The sequence below is a fragment of the Simochromis diagramma genome, unplaced genomic scaffold (assembly GCF_900408965.1).
Source record: "Simochromis diagramma unplaced genomic scaffold, fSimDia1.1 OVJJ01000781.1, whole genome shotgun sequence".
In the NCBI taxonomy this organism is placed as follows: Eukaryota; Metazoa; Chordata; class Actinopteri; order Cichliformes; family Cichlidae; genus Simochromis; species Simochromis diagramma.
In genome coordinates, this window is record NW_024386832.1 from 156,149 (window position 1) to 171,377 (window position 15,229).

Genomic DNA, 15,229 nt, shown 5'->3' on the forward strand with positions numbered 1-15,229 from the left:
TGGATCCTGCTTGTGCCGTGATATTCAGGACTGCAAACCGAGCAGCATCACTGACTTTCAGCTTGTGTTTGTGGATATATGACTGACTTTAATTATCCATAAAATCATCACATTCTCTGTAAGATTAAGCTCAGCTATTGAACGGCGTATATTTTAAAGTAAAGGCTTTAAAACCAAGTTAGTACAAACATCACTAATGTCACATAACTTTCCCGACACGTGACCAACAGTAATGTTTTAATGTTCTTCATTATTAAACATTTGCACATAAATAAGTGACATAATATTCACTACTTACTTTTAAAAGTTTACTCTTTGGCTGCTCCGCTTCCACCGTTTGTTTGGGGGGGGGTTTGGGGGGTTTTTTCAGCAAAATTATCCACACCCACCGCCGTGCTATGAAGTCTGGGATGTGTTGGGCCACGAAGTCTACACCGCCACATCTCTGCTTAAGCTGCTGCCCCCACAACCCGCTCCCACAACTCATCCCCAGATAAGTGGAAGAAGATGGATGGATTTTCTTTTCTTTTCAGTATTGCTTATTGTTTTGACATTTCTGTATTTTCTGTAATGTGTTTGTTTTTGATTCTCTGTATTTCCTACAGATGGCAAAGAATTTCACAAAAGAGAGCTTTGCTGATGTCATACGGCAAAAAATAACTAACGAGACTCATCAAAACGATTATTAGAAAATCACCTCAAATCGAGACACCACTGGTACCACACATGCATCTGTGCTAGCTGAAGATGGATCTGTTGTGTCTGTAACCAGCACCATCAATAACGAGTCAGTACCTGCATCATTCTGTTTCACTGTTAGAAACCAGCTATCAGATATTTTTCTTTCTTTGATAAAAATTTAATATTTATTTTGTTTACAGATTTGGCTGCAAGGGCCTCTCTTCAAGCACTGGAATCATTCTCAACAACCAGTCTGACTTCTGCAATAGAACTAATAGCATTTCTCCTGGTGAAGAGATGCTTTCTACATTTAATATTTATATACAAGTAATCAGATGAGGAGGGCAGATTATTTCAATACTAATACCACAAAGAGTTTAATTTTTTTTCCTGAAATTATTTTCCTGAAATTCCTTATTACATTTCTTTAAGTAATGTGTCAGCTCACCTATCCATATAAGCCTTTCATAACTTTCTGACACATATTCCACACATTAGGGTAATAAAGGTGTTACTCAGTTTGGGGATAGTAATTTAGGAGTCAGTCAGCCAGTTTCAATTGCTGTGATATTGTGATTAATATTCAGTTTAAAGACTTGTAACAGCCGGGCCTTCATCATTTATTCGTTGCTCATTGTCTGTATGCACGGTAAGAGGGACTTCTGAAGTTGCTCCTAGAGTTTGAACAACTTCCCATATGAAATTATTTAATCACTGAAGTCCAAGTCAAGTCAAAGATCTTGGTCATTGGGGGGGACCGGTGAGACTATGATCACAACTGCACTGGCCTCAGTATATGTCCATAGTAATCACACAAAGTGCCATTAAGATAAACTGGCACAGACTAATGCCCATCTTTGTTGTTGTAGTAAGTGTCATGGTCGCAACTTGCTTCATTTTAATCCATCCTGTAGTCCTCACTTTCCCCTCACTAAGATTGATATTCTTTTATTTCTCTCCAAGGCACTCATGAACCACCTTTGGTTTGGAAAGAGCATTAAGGAGACAATTGCTACTCCAGTTGTTTATGTTCATTTATTTCATTTCATTTCATTTATTTATAAAGCACATTTAATAACAACAGAGAGTTGACCAAAGTGCTGTACAAAGTAGTAAAAGAAGTGAAGCAAAGAAGTGTGTGTGTGTATGTGTGTGTGACACACACACACACACTCACTCACAAACTCACTCACTCTCTGTCTCTCGCTCTCTCTCTCTGTCTCTCTAAGAGTGTCAGTTATGTTAGACAGCATAGCTTTCTTTAAGTGTCAGACCTTCCTGCATTAACAAAGCCACAAAATCTGTAGCAGATTCTGTACTCCTGGAAAATATTTGAACAAGTCACCGAATATCACTAAAGATGATCAAGAAGAAACAACAACCCACATGTGTGACTGACATGCTTTCCCTCTTCTGCTCAGATTATTTGTGCACATTCTCATCTATCTTGTACAATTTCTTACTTGGTCTTCCATTGTAAAAGTCAGGACAATACAGATCATATACTTATAATTCAATCACATGTCTAAAAAAGCCTGGATATACTGAAAGTATAAATCAATGATCAAGTCATTTAAATAATTAATTATTATATAATTAATTATTTAAATGTAATTTAAAAAGTGCATATACAACATTGTAAAAGCTCAGAAATGTTATTTTATTTCTTGAAATTTTTAGGTAAACACTCATATATTGGCTGTACAATACATACTGACCATCGGCTATATTGTTATTGTTATCATAAATGTTGCTATTTTGCAGTTATGCATTCCTGTTTTGATTTTGATTCAAGCATGTTTCAATATTGGGATGAGGCACCAAAAGACTGAAAATTTATATAATGCAGTGCAGATACAACTACATAATTTCCAGTTAGAAAAGTGACAATGCGCCTTAAACTTGCATTCTTTCTAAGCAGCAGGACAACAGGAGGAAAATCATCTACAAAACTGTCTGGTTGTATTGAGGTTTTGCAGACACGTGTGTGTGTGTGTGTGTGTGTGTGTGTGTGTGTGTGTGTGTGAGAGAGAGAGAGAGAGAGAGAGAGAGAGAGAGAGAGGATTAAGGAATGAGGCGGGCACTAAGGGGCTACTAATCCAAAAATGTCTGACTATAAAATGTTTTATTTAAAAAAACAAATTGTATTGAGTGAAGTGTGATTGACAAACACAGGGTTTTGTGGGGAAAAGTGAGAAAAAGTATTCATATGTATATAAAGTAAATAAAGAAATTCATGTGACTGAATGGTTGTCAGGCCCTGCAACAGACTGGCGACCTGTCCAGGGTGTACCCCGCCTCTCGCCCTATGACAGCTGGGGTAGGCTCCAGCGCCCCCCGCGACCCTGAAAAGGATAAGCGGAAGCGAATGGATGGATGGATGGATGTCATTGTAAGCCCATCACAGACTAGAGTCACCAATATTACAGGTTAACCCCGTATCACCGCAACATCGGCACTTCATGGTTCCACTGGTCAGTTCCACAGAGAGAGGCAGAGGAAGCAGCGCTAAACATCGTAGAAGGTCGCTCTGCTTACCAATGAACAAACACACGTCTCCGCTACGCCTACCAGTACCCACAGCGGATATATGTGCGCAGTACGTCACTGTGCTATCTTGGAAAATGAACAAGCTTTAAACTTTCAGAGGAAGTGAATTACGCAGAGAAGAAAACAGCGATGCCTGAGTCAGGAGAAGAGGGACAAGGATGCAAAAATATGAAAAATTGGGTTATCTTCTTCAGTGTAGCCTTAATTATTGCTGTAATTTATAATTTACGGAGTATGTTTTTTTACCCCGTCGCGCAAGGACCCTGATTGCACGTTCTCAAAAGCTGCAGTGGCCACAGACTCCGGGAAATGTTCAGAGATTGGACGGTGAGTAACATTTCAAACTTCTGACACATTTTTGCTTTCACATTACGCATAATATTATGCACTGTTCTAAATGCAAACTTTAGCGCTAAAACATCTTTGAGAATGGCGTAACCTGCGTCATCATCATGGATCTATGTTTTTTCTATATCTATTTACAAGATAACTACTCATAACTACATTTTAATTTCACCTTCTTTACAAAACCAATATGCCATTTCATAAAAGGCAAAATTCAGTGTGATGTGCATATTACAGGTCAATGCAAAATCTTCACGCCATTTCCCTATTTACGAGACATTCTACCGGACATGTGTGAGTGCGCGCCTGCGATCTTTCTGTCTGCAAACACAATAGCAATAGTTTTGAATGAATTCTGAGTTGTAAGGCTGCACAGTGTGGTATTATTAAAATTTATTAAAAATTTCCATCCTTCCATTATTGTTCAAAAATGGAGAAATAGCCTTATAACTAAGAAACCATTATTCTTACAAGTTTGGTGTATTGTCAACAGTGTTGGTCAAGTTACTTAAAAAAAGTAATTAGTAAATAATTACTGATTACACTGGGACAACCTTTAGCACTACTCTCCCTGAATGGCTGACTTGGTCCAAAAAAAGACATGTTGGAGGATGTATTTACGATCAGAATGCTCTCTGCAGTAGTGACATCATGTAGTATGAGCAGATATTGTTCTCCACATGTCCCACAGGGCTTCTTCAGAGTGCAATTTTCTGGGGAATGTCCGCTCCCACATTTCCAACATCATTTTTTTCCCTTTATCCAGGTGGCTCTGGCAGTACAGGTGAGTGTGGCAAAGTCAGCATAGGCACTGAGGTAGTGAAGGGCTTGAAACGATCCCTCTTCTTCAAGTGTGGTACAGTGGCAGGGCTAGGAGAAGGATAAGAGTGCTTCAATGCCTGCTGACTGCCAAGCAGAACAGTAGGAGGTTTGGCTCTCTGTTGTTTCACTGCTTTCCGATGCTTATACTCAGTATGTGCTGGTGCAGCTGGGAAGGGGCCTGCGATTTGGCACATGCAAAGTCTGGACCTTCCTTTCCAGCCACTCAGCTAGATTAGGTAGAGTGTATATAAGATCACTGCCACTTTGAATAATTCCTCGGTTAAAGCAATGTTCAGCAATTGGAGATTATGTATTGGAATTTCAGGAGCAGGACCACGCCTCCAAACACGCTCCTTCCGGTTGTTATCTATTTAGGTTCCCCCAGTTCATCAAGCTGTTCATTCTCGTTTATGTGCAAACAGGGTCCATTCTCAGCGAATACTTTTAAGCACAGCTTATCTCACAGGAGTAACATAATTTCACTCACCCTTCCATTCGCTACAATCGCCCTCTCGTCTGTCAGCCCATCAGACGAACAACTACTCAAGCTCTCCGTTCATCGCTTTTCCTCTGGCAATCCAAGGAACACACCGAACTTTACGGCAACGTTTCCGAGAGACCGAATGCTGACAACCTTATAGCAGTTTTCTTGCCACCTGACATACAGTCTGCTACGTTGATCCATCCAGTTGTCTTATCTCCGCTAAATCCAGTTATGAAGTAACTCTGGCCGCCCACCACTTCAGCCAAAGCCAGCAGGGTTGCCCACCAGCAAACCCATAACTTCTCTCACATTGCTCCGAAATGGTCCCACAGGCCGGCGCAAGTTAGCCGGAAAGCCGACGGACATCAGCGCCAAACCCAGAAGGCACGCCATACCCACGCGCCCAACAAATCGCCGCTCCAACAGCAAAAGCTACAGCATGCTTTGTTATAATAATAAATAAATAAATAAATTTTTATTTATATAGCACCTTTCAAGACAGAATCACAAAGTGCTGCACATAAGATTATAAGTCATAAAAAGATTTAAAAAGAGAAAATAAAACAGGCAAAAAATTAATCAAAAGCAGTTTTAAAAAGGTAAGTTTTGAGTTGTTTTTTAAAAACAGCTACTGAGTCCACAGTTCTTAATGCTTGGAGGAGAGAGTTCCACAGTCTAGGGGCCACAGTGGCAAAAGCTCTGTCACCCTTAGTCCTCCTCTTAGTATTTTTTATAGCAAGTAAGCCCTGATCAGATGACCTCAAAGACCTGCTTGGGACATAGGGCTGTAGCAGGTCAAAGATGTAGGCAGGTGCCAGTCCGTGCACAGCTCTGTAGGTCAAGACCAGGATCTTAAAATCAACTCTAAATTTAACAGGAAGCCAGTGTAACTGAGATAATAACGGTGTCACATGTGAGTACATGGAGGATTTTGTCAAAAGTCTAGCTGCAGCATTTTGCACAACCTGCAGACGATCCAGAGAACCTTTGCTTAGACACATAAACAGCGAATTACAATAATGCAAGCGTGACGAAATAAATGCATGTATAGCAATCTCCAGTTCAGCGCGAGATAAAACCGGGCTTAGCTTAGCCACATTTCTCAAATGATAAAAACAAGACCGAACCAGAGATTTCACATGCCCATCCAATGTGAGACTCGAGTCAAAGGTGACACCTAAATTCCTGATAGAGGATTTAACATAAAGTGAGAGAGGACCAAGGGCTTTCACTATCTGCGATAGAAACCTATCAGGGGCGCATACGAGGACTTCGGTTTTCCTCTCGTTGAGTTGGAGGAAATTTGCAGCCATCCAACGTTTGATCAAATCTAAGCAATCATTCAGACACTGAAGCTTAGATAAATCCTGGGGCATAAAAGAAACGTACAACTGAATATCATCAGCATAACAATGATAAGAAATGTCCTCAAAAGAGCTCATTATATGCTGGAGGGGGAGAAGATAAATTAAAAACAATAAAGGCCCCAAAACTGACCCCTGAGGGACACCATAAGTAAGGGAGGTAGAGGATTACCTAAAATCGGAGACTGCCACAGAAAAGGATCGGTGATGGAGATAAGAGGAGAACCACTCTAAAGCAGTTCCAGATACACCAACCCATTTTTTTCAGCCTTTCAATGAGGATGTGATGGTCAACTGTGTTGAAAGCTGATGTGAGGTCCAGCCACCTTCCAGCACCAGGTAGCAGGGACGAGCTCAGCTCATTGCTCCTTCCTCCTAACAGAGGAGGTGGCTGTAGCTCAGGAGGTAGAGCTGGTCACCTACTAATCGGAAGGTTGGGGGTTCGATCCTGGCTCCTCAAGTCTGCATGCCAAGTATCCTCGGACACGATACTAACCCCAAGTTGCCCTCCGATGCATCCATCGGAGTGTGAATGTGTGTGAATGTGGTTAGACAGCACTCAGTTTAGAGTCAGTGCTTGTGAGAATAGGTGTGATTGGGTGAATGTGGCATGCTGTATAGAGCACTTTGAGTACTCCGGGAGAGTAGAAAAGCGCTATATAAGAATCAGTCCATAACATCATTTAATGCAAGCTGGAAATCTGTCGTTAGCTCCATGCTCTACTGTTTCTCCATCGCCATGATGTTTTCCATCACTCCTTTCGCTAAATGCTCAAGCAAGTTAGCACTGGGATGCCCGGTTCTTCCCTATCCGTCATTCACAAACGCAGCAGGAAGCTTCCTACCAGTGAACTGCCAGTTTCTCAGCAAAGACAAAAAAAAAAAAAAAAAAAGGCACAGAGTCGCCAGTTCTCCAACCCTCGGTAGCAAAATGTAGCATGCTTCGGCATCAAGTTGCCAGGTTCCCTGCCTCTCATCCCTCCTCGGCTAAACTCTGCAGCAAACGTCGTCACCGGGTTGCCAGGTTCCTCTATCCCTCATTCACAAAAGCAGCGGCAAGCTTTGACCATCGGGTTGCCAGTTTCTCAGCATAGTTTAAAAAAAAGGCACTGGGTTGTCAAGTTTTCCTTTATCCCTCATTTAAAAAAGCAGCAGCAAGGCTTCTACCAATTCGTTGCCAGTTTCCTTTCCCTCGATCCCTCCTTCGCAACTTGTGCTATCCCCCATTGGCAAAATGTAGCAGCATGCTTTTGCCACTGGGATACCAGGTTCTCTTCCTCTATCCCTCCTATGCATATACAGTAGCAAGCTTTGGCACCGGGATGCCAGCTTCTTTTCCTCTATCCCTTCTATGCAAATGCAATAGCAAGGTGGCACCGAGATGCCTGGCCCTTCTTTACCCCTCATTCTCAAACGCAGCAGCAAGCTTTCTAATATAGAGTTGCCAGTTTCTCTGAATTTATCACAGCAAAAGCAGCAGTGAATCTTTCTACCGTCAGGATGTCAGCTTCTCCGCAGCTAGCCCTCATATGCTAAGCAGCAGATGTTTCGGCACCAAAACGCCAGGTTCTCTGTCTCTATTCCTCATTCGCAAATGCAAAAAGCTCTTTGCACCAAGATGCCAGGTTCCATTCCCTAAGGAGCTCACCCTTCCGGTACTGGATTGACAATTTCTGCCATCAATAACTCAAAAAAAAAAAAAAAAAAAAAAATCCTCTCACCAGGATGCCAGTTTCTCCATTTTGTCCAGTCTTCCACAAGAATCAATCAATCAATTTTCCTGTAGACTCCTGGTGGATCATAGGTCCGCAACAACACCACGCCAACGGACTTTGTTCTGTGCCGTTCTCTTCAGCTGGGTCCATGCCATTCCAGAGGCCTTCACTTCACTCTTGACAGATCTTCTCCACGTCTGTTTGGGTTTCCCCACTTTCCTTTTTCCTTGTGTGTTTCAGTCCAGTGCTTGCCTTTTGACGTTGTCAAATGGTTCTCGAAGTGTGTGGCCTATCCAGCCCCATTTTCTCTTCTTGATGTCTTGACTGACCGGGTTCTGGCTGGTTCTCTTCCACAAGTCTGTGTTTGAGATCTTCTCAGGCCATCTGATGTTGAGGATGTGTCGCAAGCACTTGTTGATGAAAATCTGTGTCTTGCTGGTAGTGGTGTTGGTCACCCGCCACGTCTCGGACCCATACAGGTGGACTGCTTTCACATTGGTGTTGAAGATGCAGATCTTAATGCACTGAGATAAGGCTTTGGAGTTCCAGATGGGTCGCAGGGTGTTGAATGCAAGCCTTGCTTTGTTGATCCGGCTCCTAACGTCTTCATCTGCGCCGCCATTGTAATGTTCTGTCTCAAACTTATGAATAACGTGTTCATAATCTGCTTCGTGAGCCACCATTCTCTTTATTGCCGCTCGTTCAGTTCAACATAAAACACACCCACTTTCGCGAAAACAAACACTCCCCGTTGCCACTACGGTGGACCACAAGGGACAGTAAGCACGGAGTGCAAACATTATAAGCAATACAACATCTCCCTTTTTTTTTTTTTTAAATGTCCGCCAGTGACACAGCTGGTATACATTTCAAAATAGAACATCCTGAACATGAGGATAAGGAACAATTTTTCAACACTGCCATGTGTAAAATTACTGGGGCATAAAACTAACACCAACAATGCAATGCGGGATATGCACTCATTAGTACATGGACATTTGACATGTTTCCATTTTTTTTTTTTTTTTTTTAGGGCAGCGATCCGCCTACACCCTTTACAATCACAGGTCAAGAATAACCCTCGGTTTGACCACTCGTCCTGATCTGGTGGTCAGTGCAGGGCTAGTGTCCATGGTTGGTGTTTTAGTGTCTCTAGATGGCGACAGGGGCTCTGCTTGTTGCTGAGCTGCACTATCTGGCTGGGTTACCAGATCGGATGTTGGTGCTGAAGGTGCCGGTGACGCCTTGGCGCCTCTCAGGTGCCGTCGGTTACGCCGTATAGTCTGTCCCTCGCCAGTGCGGATCACGAAAGAGCGGGCAGTCTCTGCAGGTCGGATGATGACAGCCGGTTTCCAGGCTCCGGACTCGTGCTGAAAGCGAATGTGGTCCTCCTGCTGCAGCCTCGGTAGTGGTGTGGCGCTGCGATTGTAGTAACGCCTCTGATGCTCTTGTCTTTCCATCCGTGTTTTTTGCACAACCGTCGGGCTTATGATGCGAGGTACCAGGTGGCATCCGGTAATGGGAAGCACTGAGCGTAGACGTCGACTCATGAGGAGCTGCGCGGGTGACCTGAAGCCATCGACTGGCGTGTTCCTTTGCTCCAATAGGGACAGGTAGGGATCTACTCCCTGAGCATGAGCTTTATCCAGAACTGATTTGGCCGTTTTGACTGTTCTTTCGGCGAGGCCGTTGCTTTGCGGGTACAAAGGACTTGAGGTTGTGTGGACAAAGTCCCATGTGACTGCAAAATCCTTGAACTCTCGAGAGCTGTACTGTGGGCCGTTATCTGAGATAAGCTTCTCTGGTATACCATGTCTGGCGAATATGGCCTTGAGCTTTTTGATGACGGACCCTGCAGTGGTAGAGAATAGCCTTTCGACCTCAAAGTAGCGGCTGTAATAGTCCACAACTACCAAGTAGTCCCGTCCACGCCATGTGAAGAGATCCGAGGCCACTGCCTGCCATGGTCTCTCAGGGATCTGGTGTGGGATGAGAGGTTCTTTGGGATTCGCCGCGCGCCTCTCCTGACATATGGAACAGTTTTCCACCGTGGCAGCTATGTCCTTGCCCATGCCTGGCCAGAAGAGGGCGTCCCTTGCTCTCTGCTTACTCCTCTCAATCCCCATGTGCCCAGTGTGGATTCTCTCCAGCATGTTGTTTCTTAGGGCTGTTGGCACTATAATTTTGTCACCTTTGAAGATGATGCCATGCAAGTGTGAAATTTCATCTCTGAAATTCCAGAAGTCCAAAAGGGTTTTGGGGCATCTTTTTCTGTCCTCAGGCCAGCCATCCTGCACAGTTTGCTTCAGCAGGGTGAGCTGCGGGTCGCATCCTGTTGCAGCCTGTATCTCTGAGAGTTTTTTGTCACTTACTGGGAGGCTGTTTATCACTGAGTGGATCTGGTCCTCCATGCCTTCACTCAGCGTGCTGTCTTGGTCGGGCAATGGTTTCCTTGACAGTGTGTCGGCCACAGGTATGTCTTTTCCGGGCCGGTGCACAATCTCTATGTCGTATCTCTGCAGCTGTAACAGCATGCGCTGCAGACGAGCAGGGGCTACAGAGATTGGCTTCTTCAGTATGTGCTCCAACGGCTTGTGGTCCGACTCGACGATGACTCTCCTGCCGTATATGTAGGTGTGGAAACGCTTGCATCCAAACAGCACTGCAAAGAGCTCTTTTTCGATCTGTGCATAGTTGACTTCTGTTGGGGTCAGTGTCTTTGAAGCATATGCTATTGGGTGTCCGCCTGCATCAACACAGCTCCCAAACCATACTTCGATGCATCTACCTGTAGCCGTAGCTCCTTGGTCGTGTCGTAGTATGCCAGTATGGGGCCTGGTTCTCTGGTTATGAGATCTTTCATTTGCTGGAAGACTCTGTCGTGGGTCTGATCCCAGATGAACTCCGAGTCTTGTTTGAGCAGCTGACGCAGCGGTGCGTTCACCTCTGATAGTCGTGGTGCGAATCTGGACAGGTAGTTCGCCATTCCAAGGATTGTCTCAAGCTCATTCTTATTCTCAGGAGGTGGCATGTCCTTTATGGCCTGCAGTTTCTTTGGGTCTGGCTGGATGCCCTCCCGGGTGAGTTTGTGTCCAAAGTAACTCACTTCTGTGGCGCCTATGACACATTTCTCTGGATTGAGACGTACTCCTCGCTCCCGTGTGCGCTCAAGCATGGCACGGAGGTTCTCGTCGTGTTCCTCCTTTGTCCTGCCAAACACGAGGATGTCATCCACGATGGCTGCCACTCCATTAAGCCCTTCATACGTCTCATCGATTTTCCTTTGGAAAATGTCCTGTGCTGATATTATCCCAAAAGGAAGGCGCAGAAAATGGTACCTGCCAAAGGTCGTGTTGAAGGTGGTGAGGAGCGATGACTTGGTGGTTAGTTGGATGGCCCAATAGCCTGAGCGAGCATCCATGACACTGAAGTACTGTGCTCCTGCCAGCTTTGGTGTGATGTCATCCAATGTTGGAAGCGGGTAATGAGGTCTTTTGATGGCTTTGTTTAATTCGCGAGGATCGAGGCATACTCTGAGCTTCCCAGTACGCTTCTCTGCGACCACCAGTCCGTTTACCCATTCTGTGGGTTCTTTTACTTTGACGATTATGCCGTTTTTCTCCATGTCATCCAACTCCCGTTTCAGTCGTTCCCGCAGTGTGAAAGGGATCCTCCGGGGGGGGCACACAACGGGCATGGCGTCTGGGTCAATGTGTAAGTCGCATTCTCCTGGGAATTTCCCTATGCCCTTGAACACATCGGCAAACTCCTCCATGACGTTTGTGATCTGTACTGACATGACCAGCTTGACTAGGTTTAGATCCAGGCATGCTCTCAACCCTAGGATCGGGGGTGCTGCAGTGTCAACTATGTCAAAAGTCAGCATCTTGTGAATGTCTTTCCACCTGCACTTCAACTGGCATGTGCCTTTGATGTTGAGTTTTTCTCCTCCATAGCCAGATAGTGTGCGTGTGGGCGGTGCCAAGCTAACCTGCTTAAAACACTTCTTAAACAATCGGGCAGGAATGACGTTAGCAGTGGCTCCTGTGTCAAGCTTAAAACTCACGGTGTGATGCAGTGAGCCTACTTCTACGTCAGCGTAAGCCTGTTCATCGGCCTCCCCTTCGTTGCACTTTGTTATGGAATCTATGAATAGCTCTGCTTCATCGCTTGGAGTGTCAGGGTTAATAGAGTACACTGGGTTGGGTTGGTGTGGTGCTTGTGAATGGCATGCTTTGGCAAAGTGGTTCATTTTATTGCACTTTTTGCACCTCTTCCCTTTTGCAGGACACTCCTCCTTCTGGCTGTGTGCTCGTGCACATCTTCCACATACTTTTCCCATCTTATTATAATGAGGTGCCCTCCTATCTTTTTGCTGCGTACTCTGGCGCTTAGCGGATACTGCATGCGCGGGCGCTGCTCCCTGCAGGCTCGTGTGTGGGTCAACCATGGCTTTCAATTGCTCTCGTGCGATCTCATAGGAGCGTGCAATGTCTATGGCTTTTTCTAGAGTCAAATCTGACCCTTGGCTCAGCAGCTTTTCTCTGACTTGTGGGAAACTGGTTGCGAAGACAATCCTGTCTCGGACCATTTCATCACTGTTAACGTAGCCACACTGCTTGACGAGTAACTTTAACTCGGTCACAAAGTGCTCAAATGACTCCCCTTCACCTTGAAGTCTTTCATTAAACTTGTATCTGGCGAAAATGGTGTTTGTTTTCGGCATGAGGTACTGTTCAAACCTGTCGAGATATGTGGTCAGCTTTATAGCTTCTTCATCAGATAGCTGCCATGTGTTATAAATGTCCCTGCCTCTTTCTCCTACCCACAGAAGAAGATAGCTGCACTGGGTCTCCTCGGGCTTGCCGCTTAGCGGGCCGCTAAACATTAGCTTCACATGTTGTACGAACCTCCGCCAGGCATCGGGAAGATTGGCTGAATCCCAGTCCATCCGTGGTGCAGGAACTCCCGACGAATCCATTTCGCTCTGTCAGTGGGCGTTTAGTTCGATTTACTCTGACACCATGTAATATTCCGTCTCAAACTTATGAATAACGTGTTCATAATCTGCTTCGTGAGCCACCATTATCTTTATTGCCGCTCGTCCAGTTCAACATAAAACACACCCACTTTCGTGAAAACAAACACTCCCCGTTGCCACTACGGTGGACCACAAGGGACAGTAAGCACGGAGTGCAAACATTATAAGCAATACAACAGCCATCGCTGTTGACTATGCTTCCTAGGTAGACAAAGCAGTCGGTTTCCACCAAGTCTTCTCCCTGTAGCTTGTCGAGATGAAATATTATTTTACATCCATAATCTATGTTACTATTCATAATCCTTATTATTACTGTTGCATCATTTATGATTTATCATTGTTATCATTTCATTGACACATTTATTGAAACTGGGGAGGTTATATTAAAGTCTGTATTTCAGGTGTTAGTCTAAGCACATAATCTTTCATTGCAGGTGCAACTGTAATCATGTTATACACATATTGCATAATTAAAGGGTTGAAGCTTGGTTAAGTTAATTAATGGTTTGAAGCTACGGGCAGCGCGATGTCTGGCCGATCAATGGAGCAAAGTTCAGCTATTGAAAGGTTGCCTACATGTTTACAGTATAATTTACTACATGTTGCCTGTGTGCATTCAGCAGGCTGCACTGGAGTTTGCCTGGTAACAGATGACGTAGAGGGAGGTCATGTACTGAGGTTAACGACACAGACACATAGCCTGTCTGGGTAAACTGATTGCAAGTGTTGTTTACAGTTTTTTCTGAATGCTTAAACCCTAACTGTGATTCCTGTAGCACAATCTCTAAAACTATTCAGACTTATAGCAAAACCACTCACTGAGTTTGCAAAACTAAAAGCACAAAAGCTGCTTTGCACTCAGTTTGCAATTTTGTAACACACACTTTGCAAAACTGTAGGCACAATTCACTGCACAACACTCAATTACCAAATTTCCAACACACTCCTAGCAAAAGTATACACATGTATGGCTATCATTAACACTAATTTGCCAACTGTCTGGCACACTTTCACATGTGAAAACTTTTTTAGATAATTAGTTCACTTTGCAATCAGCCTAAGCACTATAATACAGGTAAGCTGTGTGTGCGGAGTACAATGGAGGGAGCAGAAAGAGTGAGAAGTAGAGGAGGCCGAGGAAGAGGACGTGGAGGTGAAGAAGTAGGATGAAGAGGACGACAAGGACAAGGAGGAGCAAGAGGAAGACGAGGAGGGGGGAGAGGAAGATGAGGAGGGGGGAGAGGAAGGGTAGGAAGAGTAAGAAATAGAATTGCTGATGACATCAGAGCTACAATAGTGGACCATGTAATCAACCGTGGAATGACCCTGAGGGTAGCTGGCCAACGGGTCCAGCCTAACTCGAGCCGCTACACTGTAGCAAGTACCATAAGGACATCTTGAAATGAGAATCGGTTAGTACAGTCACTTCGCACAAAGATTTGTAGCACTGCCATATGCCAATGAGAAACACACCAATACCATTGATGTAAAAATACTGAAATTGTTACTTTACAGAATTGCTAGATGACCAGATGCTGGGGGCAGAGGAAGCATGTTCACTGCAGACCAAGTAACCCATATAGTCATTATGGCGATGCATCTGTAACCGGAAGGTCGCCGGTTCGATCCCTGGGCTCTCTGTCCTGGTCGTTGTGTCCTTGGGCAAGACACTTTACCCTACTTGCCTACTGGTGTTGGCCAGAGGGGCCGATGGCGCGATATGGCAGCCTCGCTTCTGTCAGTCTGCCCCAGGGCAGCTGTGGCTACAACCGTAGCTTGCCTCCACCAGTGTATGAATGTGAGAGTGAATGAATAGTGGCATTGTAAAGTGCTTTGGGTGCCTTGAAAAGCGCTATATAAATCCAATCCATTATTAAATAATCCTATACTTGGAAATAACCACTTGTGTTTGTTTTGATGTGTTTGAATAAACACCAGTACTTGAAGTTTGGATCCCTCTATGCTTATGGATCTATGACAGAAGTATGAGCTCAAACTGACATAGCCTACCTTGTGCACAGAGAAAGCAAAAGCCAGATGTGTTTTGTATTCATACCATCAGTGTGCAGTTGGCGCATTGTGTGCTTAGTAGATGATGGCTTGTGTGTACTGTTTGATACGGAAACACCATTTTTACGAAGGTGTGAAGAGTTAATCTAGCTGTGTTTGCTTTTGCAAGAGAACTACAATGTTTTGATTATTGGGTGACAGGTTTTCTTATTTGTGT

General features: G+C 44.5%; 1 protein-coding gene across 1 annotated transcript in view; it reads left to right on the forward strand.

Annotated features, from left to right (window-relative positions):
- Positions 1-3,448: 3,448 nt before the first annotated feature.
- Positions 3,449-15,229, forward strand: part of LOC120731421 (glutathione hydrolase 5 proenzyme-like) — a gene marked incomplete at its 5' end in the record, with an annotated part of 45,905 nt that continues 34,124 nt past the window's right edge. Inside the window, one exon of the mRNA XM_040028416.1 lies at positions 3,449-3,558. Within this exon, the coding sequence (XP_039884350.1) occupies positions 3,449-3,558 (110 nt within the window). The remainder of the gene's footprint in view (positions 3,559-15,229) is intronic.